The 17,115-nt window shown below is 54.3% G+C and overlaps 1 protein-coding gene across 1 annotated transcript; it reads left to right on the top strand.

The window, feature by feature from the left end:
* The first annotated feature begins 13,360 nt into the window (after window positions 1–13,360).
* LOC103632220 (uncharacterized) lies at window positions 13,361–15,826 on the top strand. The gene has a single exon (XM_008654039.2). It carries the CDS (start codon window positions 14,889–14,891, stop codon window positions 15,465–15,467), a length of 579 nt encoding a protein of 192 aa, XP_008652261.1. The 5' UTR covers window positions 13,361–14,888; the 3' UTR covers window positions 15,468–15,826.
* The last annotated feature ends 1,289 nt before the right edge of the window (window positions 15,827–17,115 follow it).

Genomic DNA, 17,115 nt, shown 5'->3' with positions numbered 1-17,115 from the left:
AAGGCCAAACGGGCCGAGGGATTCCTACGCCTCCGGGATACGGATACCTCACCCGTCACCTTAACACGGGGCGACTCATGCTTGGTAAAGCGGTTCAGATAACCAACAGGCGAGACTTAGTGCTCGAAAATGAGGAAAAAACACGGCTCCGTGCCGAAACTACATACATGTTCAGGCCCCGACAGCCACAATGAACAAAAAACACTGGCATTCGAAGTGCCATTACGAACGGAACTCCGGTTCCCCCCTCCGCAGGAACGAACAGCCCCACTCCGAAGGGGAAGGCCTGCGGAGTAACAGAAGAACGATGAGCGGCCCACTGCCGCCCGTTCCAACCGCGACGACAACCACCCCTGCCCTAGACAGCGAAGCGGCTTAGGCAGCAGCTTTGGGGCAGGTGTCGCGGCAGGAGGGCTCTCCCCCGCTGAGGACGAGAACCAGCCATTCAGGCAGGGAGACGGAGACCCAGGGCCACTAGCGCCCTACCTATCCCGGCATGGCTGGAGGAAGTCTCCGTGGGGCTCAAGGACGCCCTTCACCCCCGGGCGCGGGGGGAAGAAAAGGGCAGCCGACCCACGCGGGGGCGGCCCCCCGACTCGCCTCATCTTCCATCTTGGCCTGGATGACGAAAATCCTTGAGGCTGAGGGAGGGGAAGAGGCCGCAGCCCGGCTCGCTTTCCCCCACCATCAAGCCGGAGGTCGCCATCTCAGGTGACCGCCGGTGGAGGGGAGCAGCCGGGCAGCATGATGAAAATCCTTGAAGCCGAACGATGGCTGAGAGGTACCAACTCCCATGGAGTTGCGTTCCTCCAACGAGGAGGCGGAAAGGCGGCGGATACCCCCCATCCGGGGGGCTTGGAAGATGGGAAGACACGACGCTTAAGGGAGGAAGAAGACATGGTTGCCTTCCGAAAGGAGTCTCCCTCCTTTTAAAGGCAACTCTCCCTACGTGCGCCCCCAGGCGCCACAGGCTCAGTCTTCTCCAACACACTCCAAGGCCCTCCCCTGCGACTCGGGGGCTGGGTCCTGCATGTCATGCAAGCCGGCTCAGGGCAGAAGAAGCCAAACCGCCGCGCGTGGTGCGCACGACCGTCCAGCGGTTACAAGCGACCCCCCATTTTCGCCCAGACCAACGGGCAGAAGGGGCGGGCAGCCATGCAGGCGGCATGCAACCGCGCCAGGCGGACGCGCTTCTCCAACTTCTGACACGTCAGCTTGGGAACCCAGGCCCACGCGTCGAGCAACCGGCGCGCCAGTTGCTGCATGCAAGCAACCGCACCGCCACTTGTGCCACCATCGCGCCTCTTCGGTTGCGGAGCCAATGCCGCGACTCGAGGCAACCCAACAGCGCCAGCCTGGCGCGTCGGTCAAAGCAACCGAAAGTGGGCCGGCAGTAATAGCGGTGGCAGGCGGGCGGGCGCAGTGGTCACGTCGTCAGCCAGGCTCACGTCCCATCCCGGGACAGCAAGAGAGCCTCCTCTCACGGCGTGGAAACGATGCACCCGTGACCCGTTCCTCGAACGGATCGCACACGCGCAACGGCCGCCCCGCCAACCACTCGCCCCGACGCATTTACTCCGCGGCGGGACAGGCGGCGTCTCTGACGGGAGGAGCGCGCGACGCTTCACCTTCGCCATAATAACCGCGTCAGAAAAGGTACGCCACGTCGTCCGATTTCGTATCCTTTTCCGTTTTCCTCTTTCTCTATCTCTTGCAACAGGGACCGGGAAAGGGGGATGCCCCGAAAGGGATCCTTCTCCGCGAAGGAACCGGGCTCCGAGCCCCCCACTACTGATCAGGGGTTCGAAGGCTGGCCCTCCGAAGGGTTCAACAGCCGCCTCAGATCGCGTGGGCCCGACACCCACTACTGGTCAGGGGTTCGAAGGCCAGCCCCCCGAAGGGTTCCATGGCCGCCTCAGGCTACTCGGGCTCCGCGCCCATTACTGATCAGGGGTTCGAAGGCTGGCCCCCGAAGGGTTCACAGTCGCCTCAGACACCGAGCGAGGGATGACCAGGGGTACGTTCGATACATAACCGAGGCTCGGGCTGCGCTCCCGAGGTACCCTAGGACATTTCCGAGACCAGCGGGAACGATCTTGTAACGGAATCCCATCGGAGGGAGGCATCGAGCCCTCGGACCCCGTCGCCAGGGGACCGGGTCCGGCAAATCACCCGCAGGTACTTTTGGGCGTGCCTCTGGGCCCCTAGCCGACCCCCAACGAACGGGGCACGGACGTCCACTCGGATTACCCGCTTGCAGCTCACCGGAGACACCATGTTCGGTGCCCATCGAGGGTAACATGGCGCACTCCCCCCCTCCTCCTTGCGGAAAGGCGACGTAGGGGCGTATGTAAAAAGTCGAGTCTGTCCCTGATCGTCCTCTCGCCCTGTGCGGAGGCTCGGGGGCTGCTCTCGCAAAAACCGGCTCCGGCCAAATCGTCGACAGCGTCAACATACCAGCCCGAGAGCTTGGGCCCCGACCGTGCACCCGGGCTATGGCCAGTTCGCATGAGGGAACGACCAGGCCAGCCGAAGCGTTACGCGAGGTATTAAGACCTCGAAGGAGTGTAACCACTCCTCCGAGGCCTCGGGGGCTACACCCGGCGGGTGCGCTCGCGCGCACCCGCCGGAACGAAAGGCAACCGAGAAAGGCTGGTCCCCTTGCAAAAAAGTGCGACAAAAGCCTCCAAGCGAGTGCTAACACTCCCTTCGAGGCTCGGGGGCTACTGTCGGGGACCATAATTAGGGGTACCCTCAAGACGCCTAATTCTCAGCTGGTAACCCCCATCAGCATAAAGCTGCAAAGGCCTGATGGGTACGATTAAGTCAGGGATCAGTCCACACGAGTGACTCGATCATGCTTCACCCGAGCCTAGCCTCGGCCAAGGGCGGCCGACCTCGAGAGACTTCCGTCTCGCCCGAGGCCCCCTTTTTATGGCGGACACATCACCGGCTCGCCTGAGGCCTTGGCTTCGCTCAGAAGCAACCTTGACTAAATCGCCACACCGACTGACCAAATTGCAGGGGCATTTAACGCAAAGGTGGCCTGACACCTTTATCCTGACACGCGCCCCCGGCAGAGCCGAAGTGACCACCGTCACTCCACCGCTCCACTAACCAGTCTGACAGAGGGACAGCGCCGCCTGCGCCACTCCGACTGCAGCACCACTCGACAGAGTGAGTCTGACCGGCAGTCAGGTCTTGACAAAGGCGCCACGGCGAACTCCACTCCGCCCGACCCCAGGGCTCGGACTCGGGATGAGACCCGGAAGACGGCGAACTCCGCTCCGCCCGACCCCAGGGCTCGGACTCGGGCTAAGACCCGGAAGACGGCGAACTCCGCTCCGCCCGACCCCAGGGCTCGGACTCGGGCTGAGACCCGGAAGACGGCGAACTCCGCTCCGCCCGACCCCAGGGCTCGGACTCGGGCTAAGACCCGGAAGACGGCGAACTCCGCTCCGCCCGACCCCAGGGCTCGGACTCGGGCTAAGACCCGGAAGACGACGAACTCCGCTCCGCCCGACCCCAGGGCTCGGACTCGGGCTAAGACCCGGAAGACGGCGAACTCCGCTCCGCCCGACCCCAGGGCTCGGACTCGGGCTAAGACCCGGAAGACGACGAAACTCCGCCTCGCCCGACCCCAGGGCTCGGGCTTCGCCTCGGCCGAACGACTTCCGCCTCGCCCGACCCCATGGCTCGGGCTCGGCCACGGCAACAGAAGACGGACTCGACCTCGGCTTCGGAGGAACCCCCACGTCGCCCTGCCTAGGGCACAGACCGCCACGTCAACAGGAAGCGCCATCATCATCCTACCCCGAATCGACTCGGGTCACGGAGAACAAGACCGGCGTCCCATCCAGCCAGCTCCGCCAGAGGGGCAATGATGGCGCTCCACAAGCTCTATGACGACGACGGCCCCCAGCTCTCTTACGGAAGCAGAACGACGTCAGCAGGGACTCGACCGCTCCAACAGCTGTCCCTCCGCCAGGCTCCGCCGCACCTCCGACAGCCACGACATCACACCAGCAGGGTGCCCAGATCTCTCCGGCTGCCACATTGGCATGTACCTAGGGCGCTAGCTCTCCCTCCGCTAGACACGTAGCGCTCTGCTACACCCCCCATTGTACACCTGGATCCTCTCCTTACGACTATAAAAGGAAGGACCAGGGCCTTCTCAGAGAAGGTTGGCCGCGCTGGACCGAGGACGGGACAGGCGCTCTCTTGGGGCCGCTCGCTTCCCTCACCCGCGTGGACGCTTGTATCCCCCCTACTGCAAGCGCACCCGACCTGGGCGCGGGACGAACACGAAGGCCGCGGGACTTCCACCTCTCTCACGCTCGACTCCGGCCGCCTCGCCTCTCCCCCCTTCGCGCTCGCCCACGCGCTCGACCCATCTGGGCTGGGGCACGCAGCACACTCACTCGTCGGCTTAGGGACCCCCCAGTCTCGAAACGCCGACAGCAGCCATGTACTCTGATTGCTGTTGGAGAAATGCCATTTGTTGTTGCCTCATCTCTTCACGAAACTTTTCTTGCTGCTCCCTCATAGCTTCCTCCATGCTAGATACAGAGCGGCGACTACGGCTGCTACTACCACAGTCCGCCTGCGACGAAGAGCCGCCACGAGAACGCAACTCCGTCGAATCGATAACACCGGTAAACATAGAATATCTTGAAGAACAAGAAAATTAGCTATTCGGTCGTAGTTCCAATATTATTGAAAACAATTCACAAGTTCATACCGTCCATGCGCCTTGCCTCCAAGTGAATGCACAACCTCAGCGTCGATGGTAGGCGCTCCTCGCCAATCGTAGTCTTCTCCATACTTCTTAACCATCTCCTGCCCGTATGTCTCCTGCAATACAATATGAAGGTTCAGCACACATGTAATTTATAGCTATATGGCAAGAAAACATAAATCATAACAACAACTAACCATACGCTCAACGGCCGCTTGACTACACAGCTCATCGGAGATTTCACTGTTTTTCGCTCGATGCCCTCTCCTATAAACATCGATTGGGCTCGGGACAACTCCAGTTTGAGCCTCCTGCAAATATATGAGTTCAATCCTGTTTCATTTCTGAGTAAAACATAATACTACATACTCACCATTCGCTTAGCCAACCGAATGTGTCCATCAGCCCCATAGGTATGGTTGACTACGACCTCATCATCGTCCTCGTCCTGCTGATGGCGCTGCCTATGTCGATTTCTGTTTGACTTCTCAATCCACTCGGGCGAAGCCCATATCTCACACAAAGCCTTGTAAGCCTGCGGCCGGTGTTCCATCCATGGAAGAGTTACCTGCATATAAAGCGTTAGCTCAAAATTACATTCACATCTGAATGAGCTGTTAAATTAGATTTTTACCTCCATGTACTGGTCTACAGTCAAGTAGACATCTGAATATTGTCGAAAGTTGTTGATAGAATGACCTCGGCGCTTCATGTACGCGTTCACAACCTGTAGACGAGCATTGGAAAATGCATCCCTGCACACCTTTTTCGCATTTTTCTCTAATACTCGGTCTGCATGCTCTTGAGCCTCAGGTTCCACACGATAGCGTCTCTGTCCAACATCGAAAATAAAATTAGTTCAAAAACAACTAATAAATGTTAGGTTGAAACAACTAATAAATGTTAGTTCGAAAAAATTACCCAAAACTCGTGCTTGACGGCGCCTTGAGCTGTTCCATATGTAGCATGTGGAGCTAGTGCGAAGTGCGACCAGCTAGTGCAAGGAACCACCACACCTTTCGGGTCGGTGACAATTCCTGGGTTATGTAGACGACATAGGTTACCTAAGACTTGATTAACCTGTCTATGGTGACCTCGACCGTCAAATGACGTGTCTTCCCATTGGCTGCATGACAAAAAACAAGAAAGTCATGTCATATATATAGTGTAAAATAAATAAATAAGTAAGAACAAAGTGGCCAAACGTGAGTACCTATCACCAACCGGGATGATCAGTACTCGAGCTTCAGATTGTGCAGGCGCTGACGGAGGTAGGACAAAGTGGCCCTTCCGAGTGCCCCTTCGTCGAACGACAGGAGCCTCGGTGGTATCGTCATCCGCCTCAGCATCTATGCCCTCATGGGCCTGCTCGTCCTCCTCGTCATCCTCCTCATGGGCCTGCTCGTCCTCCTCCTCAGGCTGTTGCACCTCCTCCTCCTCGTCCTCCTCTTCCTATGCACATGAAATAGAGACACGTAAAAATTTACATAAACATTTACATAAGATCAATTACATAAGTGACTGACAAATAAGATCAATTACATAAACATTTACATCGGTACTCCGTTGTAGAGCGATAGGTGTATCACGTAGTTCTGGCCGAGCGTGTCTCAGCAACGCCTCCTGTCTGCTCTGGCTAGAAGAACTCCCTTGGAAAAGGGAACGTGCACCAGGGAGTATCCTGCTAGCCGCATTAAGAAACCCCCTAGCAGTGCGCTTTGGTTTATTCCTACCACTCATCCTGTTCAATAGAAAAACATTAAATGTATTAGCTCCATAAAATTAAGTGAACTAATAAAAAATCAAATAATACATCACATAATATGAAATTTTGCATTACACATCAAAATTCATCAGAATCACGATCAAGGAGTCTTCTTCGATCCAAAGCTCGCAATGTGGCTTTTTTGTTCCTTGGATTTCGTTTTCGTTTCGGTGCAACACACTCATCAGTAGTGACATCGTTACGGTCTCCGACTAGTGAGTTCAGTGCAACACCCTCATCGATAGTAAAAGTAGTTGGCAATTCTTCTTCTTGATAAACATCATCGGCCTGTTCGTCTTTGAATTGATAACCAGCAGTGCAAGGAGTATGTAAACGTTCCCTAGGGTTCACCTTATGAACTACCCACCATGCTTCAAACTTTGGATTTGGGTACGACATATAGTAGACCTGCTCGCACTGGTGTGCAAGGATAAAATTATCATGGCCTCGAAGTCGTTCCTTGTGCTTTACTTCAGTTATACCATATTGACTTTGTCTAATCCCATTAGTGCTGTCAAACCAATCACATAGAAAGAATACTAATTTCAAAGGTTTGTTCCCTGCAAAATTAAACTCTAGGATGTTTTGAATGATGCCATAATAATTAGTTTCTCTGCCGAGTGCATCGAGTGCCCTAGTCAGAACTCCAGTGTTACGTGTGGCTGCACGAGGACGAGACTTTTCAAATTGGTCTGAACGAAAACGAAAGCCATTCACATCGTATCGACCAAATGTTCTGCAAGTGACCGTCCCATAAGATAGCTGTCTTAAGTCCTCGTGTATGTTAGGAGTCTTTGTGCACTGCAAATAATATACAGTTAAAATGACTACCTCGCGTAAAAGGCTAAATGACATGAAAGTAAGGAATATAGAGAGTTTACATGCTCGCGAAACCAGTCAACAAAATTAGGTCTTCCTTGCCTCCCATGTCGTCGCATAGTATCTAGTTGTTTGCTTGTAGGCTGATGGGAATAAGTCCAATTTTCCTCGTCGAACTTACTGTCCGACAAATAAGTAATTAAATATGGCTCCTTTGGTAAAGAAATTAAGGGGTAAAATAAAGACTTACATGAAATATGGCTCCATCTCTTCCATATTAGAGTACATGTATAGCAATGCGGACATTCTTTCATCCATGCTAAGGTGGTAGAACGTGCCCTTACTAGTACTTGTGCCTCTCCATTGGAAAATGTTGAGATCACTGACAGGAGGTTCCTCATCGACATTGTATCGCATGGTAGCAGCATAGACATCATGTTCCTCTGCGAAATACACACTCGTGAAGTATGAAACCTCCTTTAGCAAAAAAGCTTCAGCGATGCATCCTTCTACTCTAGCCTTATTTCGAACCATGCCTCGCAGGTTTTTGAGTGCACGTTCAATGTGATACATCCACCTATATTGTACAGGTCCGCCAACCTTTGCCTCATATGGAATGTGAATAAGTAGATGCTCCATCGGATTGAAGAATCCAGGTGGGAATATTTTTTCTAGCTTGCATAACAACACTGGTATTTGTTTCTCCAACTTCTCCATCATATTTTTACTTATTTCTTTGGCACAGATCTGCCTGTAGAAATAACTTAGCTCAGCTATTGCTTGCCACATGGCGTCGGGCATATAACCACGAAACATGACAGGGATAATCCTCTCCATTAATATATGGAAGTCATGGCTCTTTAACCCAGTTAGTTTTCCCGTTTGCATATTCACAGCTCTTTTCAAGCCCGCAGCATAACCATCGGGAAATTTAATTTTTTTCATCCATCCCATTACCTCGATCTTGTCTTTAGAGGTAAGACAGAACAAGGCACGTGGCGGCTTACCGTTGTCATTGAGCACTTGGGTTGGTCGGTCACAAAGCATTGCTAGATCTCTTCGAGCTTTCAGATTGTCCTTTGTTTTGTCAAAATGCATGCAGGTGTGTATGAGGGCTTCAGCAACATTACTTTCTTGGTGCATGACATCAATGTTGTGCACAAGAATCAATGACGACATATAAGGGAGCTCCCAGAGACCACATATATGTGTCCAGTTGTGGTCCACTCCGAATCCTTCGTACTTGTCCCCCTTTTCATTTAGGACAAGGTTGTTCAGCTGAGCATATATTTCTGCCGCGTTAAGACGTTTAGGCGGACCTTTGGTGACCACAGTGTTCTTTATAAAGTTTTTCTTATCGCTCCTAAAGGGGTGTTTCCTGGGCAACCAGCGTCGATGACAATCGAAGTAAGTGATCTTTCCACCATGAGCAAGACGGAAGCAATCTGTATCTGAACCGCAATATGGACATGTCAATCTACCATGTGTACTCCAACCGGTAAAAATAGCATACGCCATGAAGTCATGCACCGACCACAAATACGCAACTCGAAGTTTGAATATCTGTTTTGTAAAAACATCGTATGCTTCAACACCTTTCCAAAGCTCCTTCAACTCTTCAATCAAGGGTTTTAACATGACATTGAGGTTCTTTCCAGGATAGTCTGGGCCAGGAATGATTAAGCAAAGAAATATAAATTCATATTTCATACAAAGAGAAGGTGGAAGGTTGTATGGAATAACAAAGACGGGCCAACATGAGTATGATGATGCCATTTGACCAAAAGGTGTAAAGCCATCGGTCGCGAGGCCGATTCGAACATTCCTCGGATCAGCTGCAAACTCGGGATCAAACGTGTCGAGAGCCTTCCATGCATCCCCATCTGAAGGGTGCACGATTAGGTCATCGTTATCACGGACACCTTCTTTGTGCCATCGCATGTGCATAGCGGTTTTTTTAGATAGAAACATCCGTTTCACTCGAGGAGTTAGTGGCAAGTAGCGGAGCTGCTTATGTGCAACATCTGTCATCACCTTCTCACCCTCATCATTAACAACTTCCACAAATCTAGATTGTCCACATTTCAGACATTTTTTCTCTTCCGCATGCTCCTTCATGAAAAGCATACAATTATTTTTGCACACATCAATCTTCTCATAATCCATACCGAGACCTTTGATAATTGTCTTTGATTGGTACATGTCTTTAGGCAACTTATTGGGCTTTGGGAGCACATCTCCTAATAACTTTAAAATCTCATTGTAACAATTGTTCGAGAAAAAGTACTTGGACTTAATGGCCATGAGCCGAGTCACAAAAGCGAGTATACTCACATCTGTGTGTTCATGCAACGGCTCTTCAGAGTCTTTTAGTAGTTTAAAAAATCTGGAAACCTCTGGTGTGGCAGGATCCTCGGAGCTTAGGTTGAATTCTGGACGTAGCGAATCTAGCATCTCATGCATCGCATCATCGCCAGCCCAATCATTGTTCTCCTCCTCTTCTACATTCCGGTTGGGTACTACCTCACCATGATGTTCCCACACCTCATATCCGGGCATAAATCCAAACTGACAAAGATCTAGGCTAACTCTTTCCTTATTAAGAAATATACTGTTTTCGTGCCGCCTACAAGGGCATCTGACAGTGCCGGTTAAGGACAAGGCGAATACGTGGTCCACAAAATCTTTGGTCTTGGCTACCCACTCATCAGAATGACGTCCATTCCTACTCCAGCCATTGTACATCCATGCACGATCGTCAGCCATGCCTGAGACTGTTAAACCGAACCATATCGTGAAAACATTATTCAACTTTGTTAAGGGTTTCAGTCCTATATGTATAGGCAAGGATAGATTCTAAACCCACCGCAAGCTAGCAGGACCAAATAAATTTCGGCAGCATAACCTCGCTGCCACTAAACAACATATTACGTATATATAAAACACAGAATGATATACTACTAATCAAATCAAATCAAACTAACCACCACATACACTAATAATGGAACAATTAACAATATAATATTCTTGTAAAACTAACAATATAATATTAATATAAAATTAATGCCACAAATTCAATATGCCACTAATACCTAAACCACGTATATACCACTAATGTATTAATGAAATCAAATTAAACAGTAACACTAATCAAACACACAAATCAAACAAACATAATTATAAATATATACTAATCATACACAGAAATTAAACAAACATAATTACAAATATGTAATAATCACACACATAAATCAAACAAATATGCACTAATTTCGGCGGGAATTAAATAAAGACCGCCGAAAATATGAAATAAAATACGAAAAAATAACCTATGGATGGTGACGCGACGGTGGAGTGGTAGGATCCGGTGGCGACGGCGAGCGGCGCTGGCAGCGTCGGACGGCCGGGACGACGAGCAGCGCTTGCGGCTGCCGCGCGGGCAAGGGCGAGCGCGGCTGGGGCTCGTCGGGGCAGCGGCAGCGCGCAGGGGAAGCCGGTCGGGGCGGCGGCCGCGGCAGCGCGCAGGGAACGCGGCGGCTGGCGGCGGGACGCGCCGGGGAGGACGGCGGGGCGGCGGCCGGAGGCAGCGCTCGCTGGCGGCGGGCGCGCGGGCTCGCAGGAAGGCCGGCGGCGGCTGGCGGCGCGCTGGCGGCTGGCGGCGCGCGGAAGACAGAACGGCTGCGCGCGTGAGGAGAGAAAGAGAGAGAAGAGAGAAGCTCGTCCGTTATTATAGCCGTATTTTCGGCGGCGTCTGACACAGCCGCCGAAAATAAGGCTATTTTCGGCGGCTTTAAAAAGCCGCCGGAAATACGGGCTTATTTTCGGCGGCCGGGTATAGGCCGCCGAAAATAACAATGGCCGCTGAAAGTGCCTGTAGCTGTTGTTGTGCCAGCCGACGACCTTTACATATGCTGAATGTCCTGAGTTGACATTCGGCAAAATAACTTCTTTGCCCAGTGTCCTCTGCAAGACACACGATCGTCGAGTGTATTTCTCTAACACCCGATAAAGTATATTTTTAGATTTTTTTCTTTTTTCACCAAACTTTTTCTAATATGTTTCTACACTATATAGGCCTACAAGTTTAATTTTAGCACAATTATCTAAGTGTTTGCTATAACTATTAAATTTAGTTCATTTAATTGAATTTGTTTGGATAATTTAGATTTGAACTACAAGTCTCTCTAAGAATGTAAACAGTGAATGCAAAATAATATTCATGTTATTTAGAAGAAATTACGATCTATTTTAGTAATAGACCAGAATTTTTGAGCACCATGCTCACAAACATGACCGTGAACTTGCGATCCAGTTGTTTTAAAATTGTATAAAACACAAACAAAGTCAGAAAATTATGGAACTTGTCGGCATGTCAAGATATCATATGTAGAGACTGTGATAAAAATTTAACACTATTTCGTAAAAGTTGTCACGCACTATGTGTAGAAATCTAGCCGAGCTTTACAGAAGTTTTGGCAGAGATTTTTTAAATAGAAAAACTTCTTTGTCAAGTGCCAGATATCGGACACTCGACAAAGCCGGTGGACATAACCCTGACCACCAGTGTCTTCTCTCTTCTCTTCACTCATTTTCTCTTCATTATTTTTGTTTGAGCGTCGCCGCCAAGCCACCCCGCTGACCATCGTCCCCGCATTCGGTCACCACGTCGGTCGTCCACCCCGCCTCCGGCTACTGCGCAGACGTCCTCCCCACCTCCGGCCACCGCGTCAGTCATCCTCCCCGCTGCCAGCAATGGGCACAATGCCTCCTCTGTCCTCGCCGCGCTAGCGCCATCCCTGGGCTTCAACAAAATGTATGTTAGACACACCATCCACGCATCTCACCGACTATTGATGGCGTAACACATGTCCGGTGCCGGATGGGCGAGGGAAGAAGATGGTTCACTACCTGGGTGAGGATCTGTCGGTAGCCTTCCGCGTCCGGGGTACTAGGTAGGCCATTAGCGATTTGAGCCAGAACCCCACCGACTCACTCAGCGTGTTTAGGGCTCGAGCGAAGTCGGGCAGTAGATTTTAGGGAAGGAGTGGGTTTTCGCATCGGAGCCTAGCATCATGCTCTGCTCATTCCCGCTCACGCTTCTGGGTGTGGCGACGATCGTGGCGTCGAGAATTGCGGTGCTCGCGGAGTGCCCTATTGTCAGGATTCTCTCCTGCTTCAGATGCCTCGTCCCGAGATACGAGCTAAGCGAGATCCCGTTGCTCGGCCTCGTGATGACACCGAGTGTTACGACACCTGTTCCGACGTTGGCATGCCTCGCGCTGCAGGGCTCCTCCCGCAGTGCATTGGGCTCATAGTTGAAGATGGGAGCATCCTCTACTCTTCCCTGGATAAAGAGAACATCTAGTAATAAAGAGCTCGAGGCTGTGTCCCGCGTTCCTGCTCTCTCTCATGTGAGCGAAGCGGCAGAGGCAGTCGTTGGTCTTGTTCCCACGGCCACGCTGGTGCAGGGGCTATCCATCCTTTTCGACGAGTGATCCAGGTCCACATTCAGGTGGGTGACGTGGATAGAGGGGTCCACCGCGATAGGGGTGCAGCCTTAGTTGGTCGAGCCACAGGTGTTGTTATGGCCCTAGGCCCACTCGACGTGGACACAATCCTACGCGAGGCGGAAGTTGGTTGAGGTTTTTGCGCCTTGGAGCTTGTTGGAGTGAGGTGGGACGAGCCTGCCTCCACAATTGGTGCCATCAGAGAAGTCTTCGGATGGATTCACGATGCGGTGTAGGACACCTTCTTGATCAGTGATGCAGGAGAGGATCCAAAGCGGAACACCTCCCTGGCGTTGAAGGTGGTTGGGGTGTTGAAGACGATAGCTATGGAGTCCTCATGGATCAACGTCGCACCCCTACCTGGTGCGCCAACTATCAGTGTTTATGACCCAACTGCGAACCACTGGTGTCAGGGACCATAATTAGGGGTACCCCCAAGACTCCTAAACTCGGCTGGTAACCGCCATCAGCACAAGCTGCAAAGGCCTGATGGGCGCAATACAGGTCAAAGCTCCATCCACTCAAGGGACACGACCTCGCCTCGCCCGAGCCCAGCCTCGGGCAGGAACAGTAGACCCAGGTGGATTCACGCCTCGCCCGAGGGCCTCCTCAAGCAGCGGGCGCACCCTCGACTCGCCCGAGGCCCAGTACGGGCAGGCTTCGCAGTGAAGCAACCTTGGCCAGATCGCCTCGCCAACCGACCGTATCGCAGGAGCATTCAATGCAAGGATCGCCTGACACCTTATCCTGACGCGCGTTCCTCAGTCGACAGGGCCGAAGTGACCACAGTCACTTCGCCCCTCCACTGACTGATCTGACAGGAAAATAGCGCTGCCTACCCTGCTCTGACTGTTGTGCCACCCGCCAGGGTGAGGCTGACAGCAGCCAAGTCCAGCCTCAGGCGCCATAGGAAGCTCCGCCTTGCCCGACCCTAGGGCTCGGCCCCCGCCTCGACCTCAGAAGACGGACTCCGCCTCCCCCGACCCCAGGGCTCGGACTCAACCTCGACCTCGGAAGACGGTCTCCGCCTCGCCCGACCCCAGGGCTCGGACTCAACCTCGACCTCGGAAGGCGGTCTCCGCCTCGCCTGACCCCAGGGCGCGGACTTAGCCTCGACTTCGGAGGAGTCGCCGCCTCGCCCGACCTTGGGCTCGGATCGACCACACTACAGGGGGGGTACATCATTACCCTACCCCTAGCTAGCTCAGGCTACGGGGAACAAGACCGGCGTCCCATCTGGCTTGCCCCGGTAAACGGGTAATGATGGCACCCCGCGTGCTCCCATGACGACGGCGGTTCTCAGCCCCCTACGGAAGCAAGGAGACATCAGCAAGATCCCGACAGCCCCCACAGTTGTGCTTCTACAGGGCTCAAGTGCTCCTCCGACGGCCACGACATCACATGCACAGGGCACAAACACCTCTCCGACAGCCACGTCGGCATGTACATAGGGCTCTGGCTCCTCTCTGCTAGACACGTTAGCATATTGCTACACCCCCATTGTACACCTGGGCCCTCTCCTTACATCTATAAAAGGAAGGTCCAGGGCCCTCGTACGAAAAGGTGGCCGCGCGGGAGGACGAGCTGACGAGCAGGCTCTCCCCCTCTCTCGCGAACGCTTGTAACCCCCTACTGCAAGCACATCCGCCCTGGGCGTAGGATAACACGAGCCGCGGTTCCCCTTTTTCCCCCTTGTGTTCCATCTCGCGCCGACCCATCTGGGCTGGGACACGCAGCAACAATTTGCTCGTCGGTCCAGGGAACCCCGGGGTCGAAACGCCGACAGTTAGCGCGACGGGCTGACGAGCAGGCTCTCCCCCTCTCTCGCGAACGCTTGTAACCCCCTACTGCAAGTGCATCCGCCCTGGGTGCAGGATAACACGAGCCGCGGTTCCCCTTTTCCCCTTGTGTTCCATCTCGCGCTGACCCATCTGGGCTGGGACACGCAGCGACAATTTACTCGTCGGTCCAGGGACCCCCCGGGGTCGAAACGCCGACAGTTGGCGCACCAGGTAGGGGCCTGCTGCGTGTTGACGAACAGCTTCCTGTCAAGCTCCAGATGGGTAGTCTCCAGCAACCTCTCCAGCTCGGGATGCTGCTCCGTTTTGGGAGTCTCGAGTTCATGTCCCTCGACGGCAGCTACGACATGGTACTCCTTCCTCCGCCGCGCGACAACGACAATGGCGGCCGTCAGCCCGCCCGACGGCGGCGGAATCGACGACGTCTTCCCTCCATGGCGGAAGGGCAGCATCTGGGCCTGTCCCATCACCTTCCCCGCCGCAGGAGGAGGAGGCGGGGCAACCATGGCCAAGCAGGAGGCGGCACCTCGTGGGCTGTCAAGCGAGTCGGCGACGCCGACGCCCCAGCGGGGGCCACGTCGGGCGTTGACCTCGCGTCTGAGACGAAGACGACCGTCGTTTCCCCGCAACACGCCAACCCCAAGCCGACGGATGACGCCAGCATGCTCGCGAAGGACTTGCTAGGCGTTAGCCTCGTGCCTAAGATAACGGTGCAGTCCGTCCCCGACGCGACTCCGTCACCATCCGTCGATCAAGAGGTATCGTCCGTTTTCACCCTGTGCCTTTTAGATTCAGCTTCGACCCACCAAGCAACCCCGCTTCGGTGGACGCTTTCATAAAGGCATATCCTCACTTTCCGGGGTACCATATGTGGTCAACCTGGGACCGACTAACGGCCGCCTCGACCTACGGGCCCCCGGGTTCCATGGAAGATGACGACCCCGACTCTGGTTGGGATTTCTCTGGGCTCCATGCTCCTAGTGCCATGCGGGACTTCATGACCGCATGTGATGGTGGCCACAGCCTCGACGACGAGGACTGTGGCCCAGGTCGCGAATGTTTCCACGTCAATCTAGGGGGTCTCGACGAAGGCAACCACCTTGGTATGCCGGAGGACGACGATCCCCCTAGGCCTGCGCCTCGCGTTGACATCCTTCGGGAGCTAGCTGTGGTCCCAGTCCCTGTGGGGGGTCAGGACACATAGCTCGAGCAAATCCGCGAGATGCAGGCCAAGCTCGACGAGGAAGCAGGACAACTTGTGCAGCTCCGGCAAAACATCGGGCAGGAATGGGCAGGCCGAGCACTAGCCGGAGAAGCGCGTCATCAAGCCCAGGACGTCCAGCACCGCATCGCTAACGATGCCAGGGCAAGGCTGCCCCCGGCTTCCAGTGGGGTCGGCCAGAACCTGGTGCAGCAGCAATACTACTCCGAGCGATGCCGGAGCCATCCACCACCGAGGGGCGGCGTATCCAGGGAGAACTCAAGAATCTCCTGGAGGATGCCGCGGTCCGACGGGCCAAAAGCTCTGCCTCCCGAAGGCAGGGGTACCCCCCCGGAGCATCGCGCCGCGACTTCCCGATTCATGCGGGAAGCCTCGGTCCACACCGGGCACACGCGGGACGCAACGCCTGCAGCCCCGGGTCGCCTCGGCAACGAGCACCACCGCCGCGACCGTCGAGCCCACCTCGACGAGAAGGTACGCCGAGGCTACCACCCCAGGCGTGGGGGACGCTACGACAACGGGGAGGATCGGAGTCCCTCGACCGAACCACCCGGTCCGCAAGCTTTCAGCCGGGCCATACATCGGGCGCCGTTCCCGGCCCGGTTCCGAGCCCCGACTACCATCACCAAGTACTCGGGGGAAACAAGGCCGGAACTGTGGCTCGCGGACTATCGCTGGCCTGCCAGCTGGGTGGAACGGACGATGACAACCTCATTATCCGCAACCTCCCCCTGTTCCTTCCGACGCCGCCCGGGCCTGGCTGGAGCATCTGCCTCCTGCGTAGATCTCCAACTGGGACGACCTAGTCAAAGCCTTCACCGAAAACTTCTAGGGCACATACGTGCGCCCTGGGAACTCCTGGGATCTCCGAAGCTGCCGCCAGCAGCCAGGAGAATCCCTGCGGGACTACATCCGGCGATTTTCGAAGCAGCGCACCAAATTGCCCAACATCACCGACTCAGATGTCATCGACGCGTTCCTCGCCAGCACCACTTGCCACGACCTGGTGAGCAAGCTGGGTCGCAAGACTCCCACCAGGGCGAGCGAGCTGAGCCATAGGCGAGGAGATCCACAAGCTGATGGCTGCAGGGTTCATCAAAGAGGTATTCCATCCCGAATGGCTAGCCAACCCTGTGCTTGTGAAAAAGAAAGGTGGGAAATGGAGGATGTGTGTAGACTACACTGGTCTAAACAAAGCATGTCCGAAGGTTCCCTACCCTCTGCCTCGCATCGATCAAATCGTGGATTCCACTGCTGGGTGCAAA

This window comes from Zea mays, chromosome 7, assembly GCF_902167145.1.
Source record: "Zea mays cultivar B73 chromosome 7, Zm-B73-REFERENCE-NAM-5.0, whole genome shotgun sequence".
NCBI lineage: Eukaryota > Viridiplantae > Streptophyta > Magnoliopsida > Poales > Poaceae > Zea > Zea mays.
Note: the sequence above shows the minus strand (reverse complement) of the source record. Positions and strands in the feature narration are given on the sequence as shown.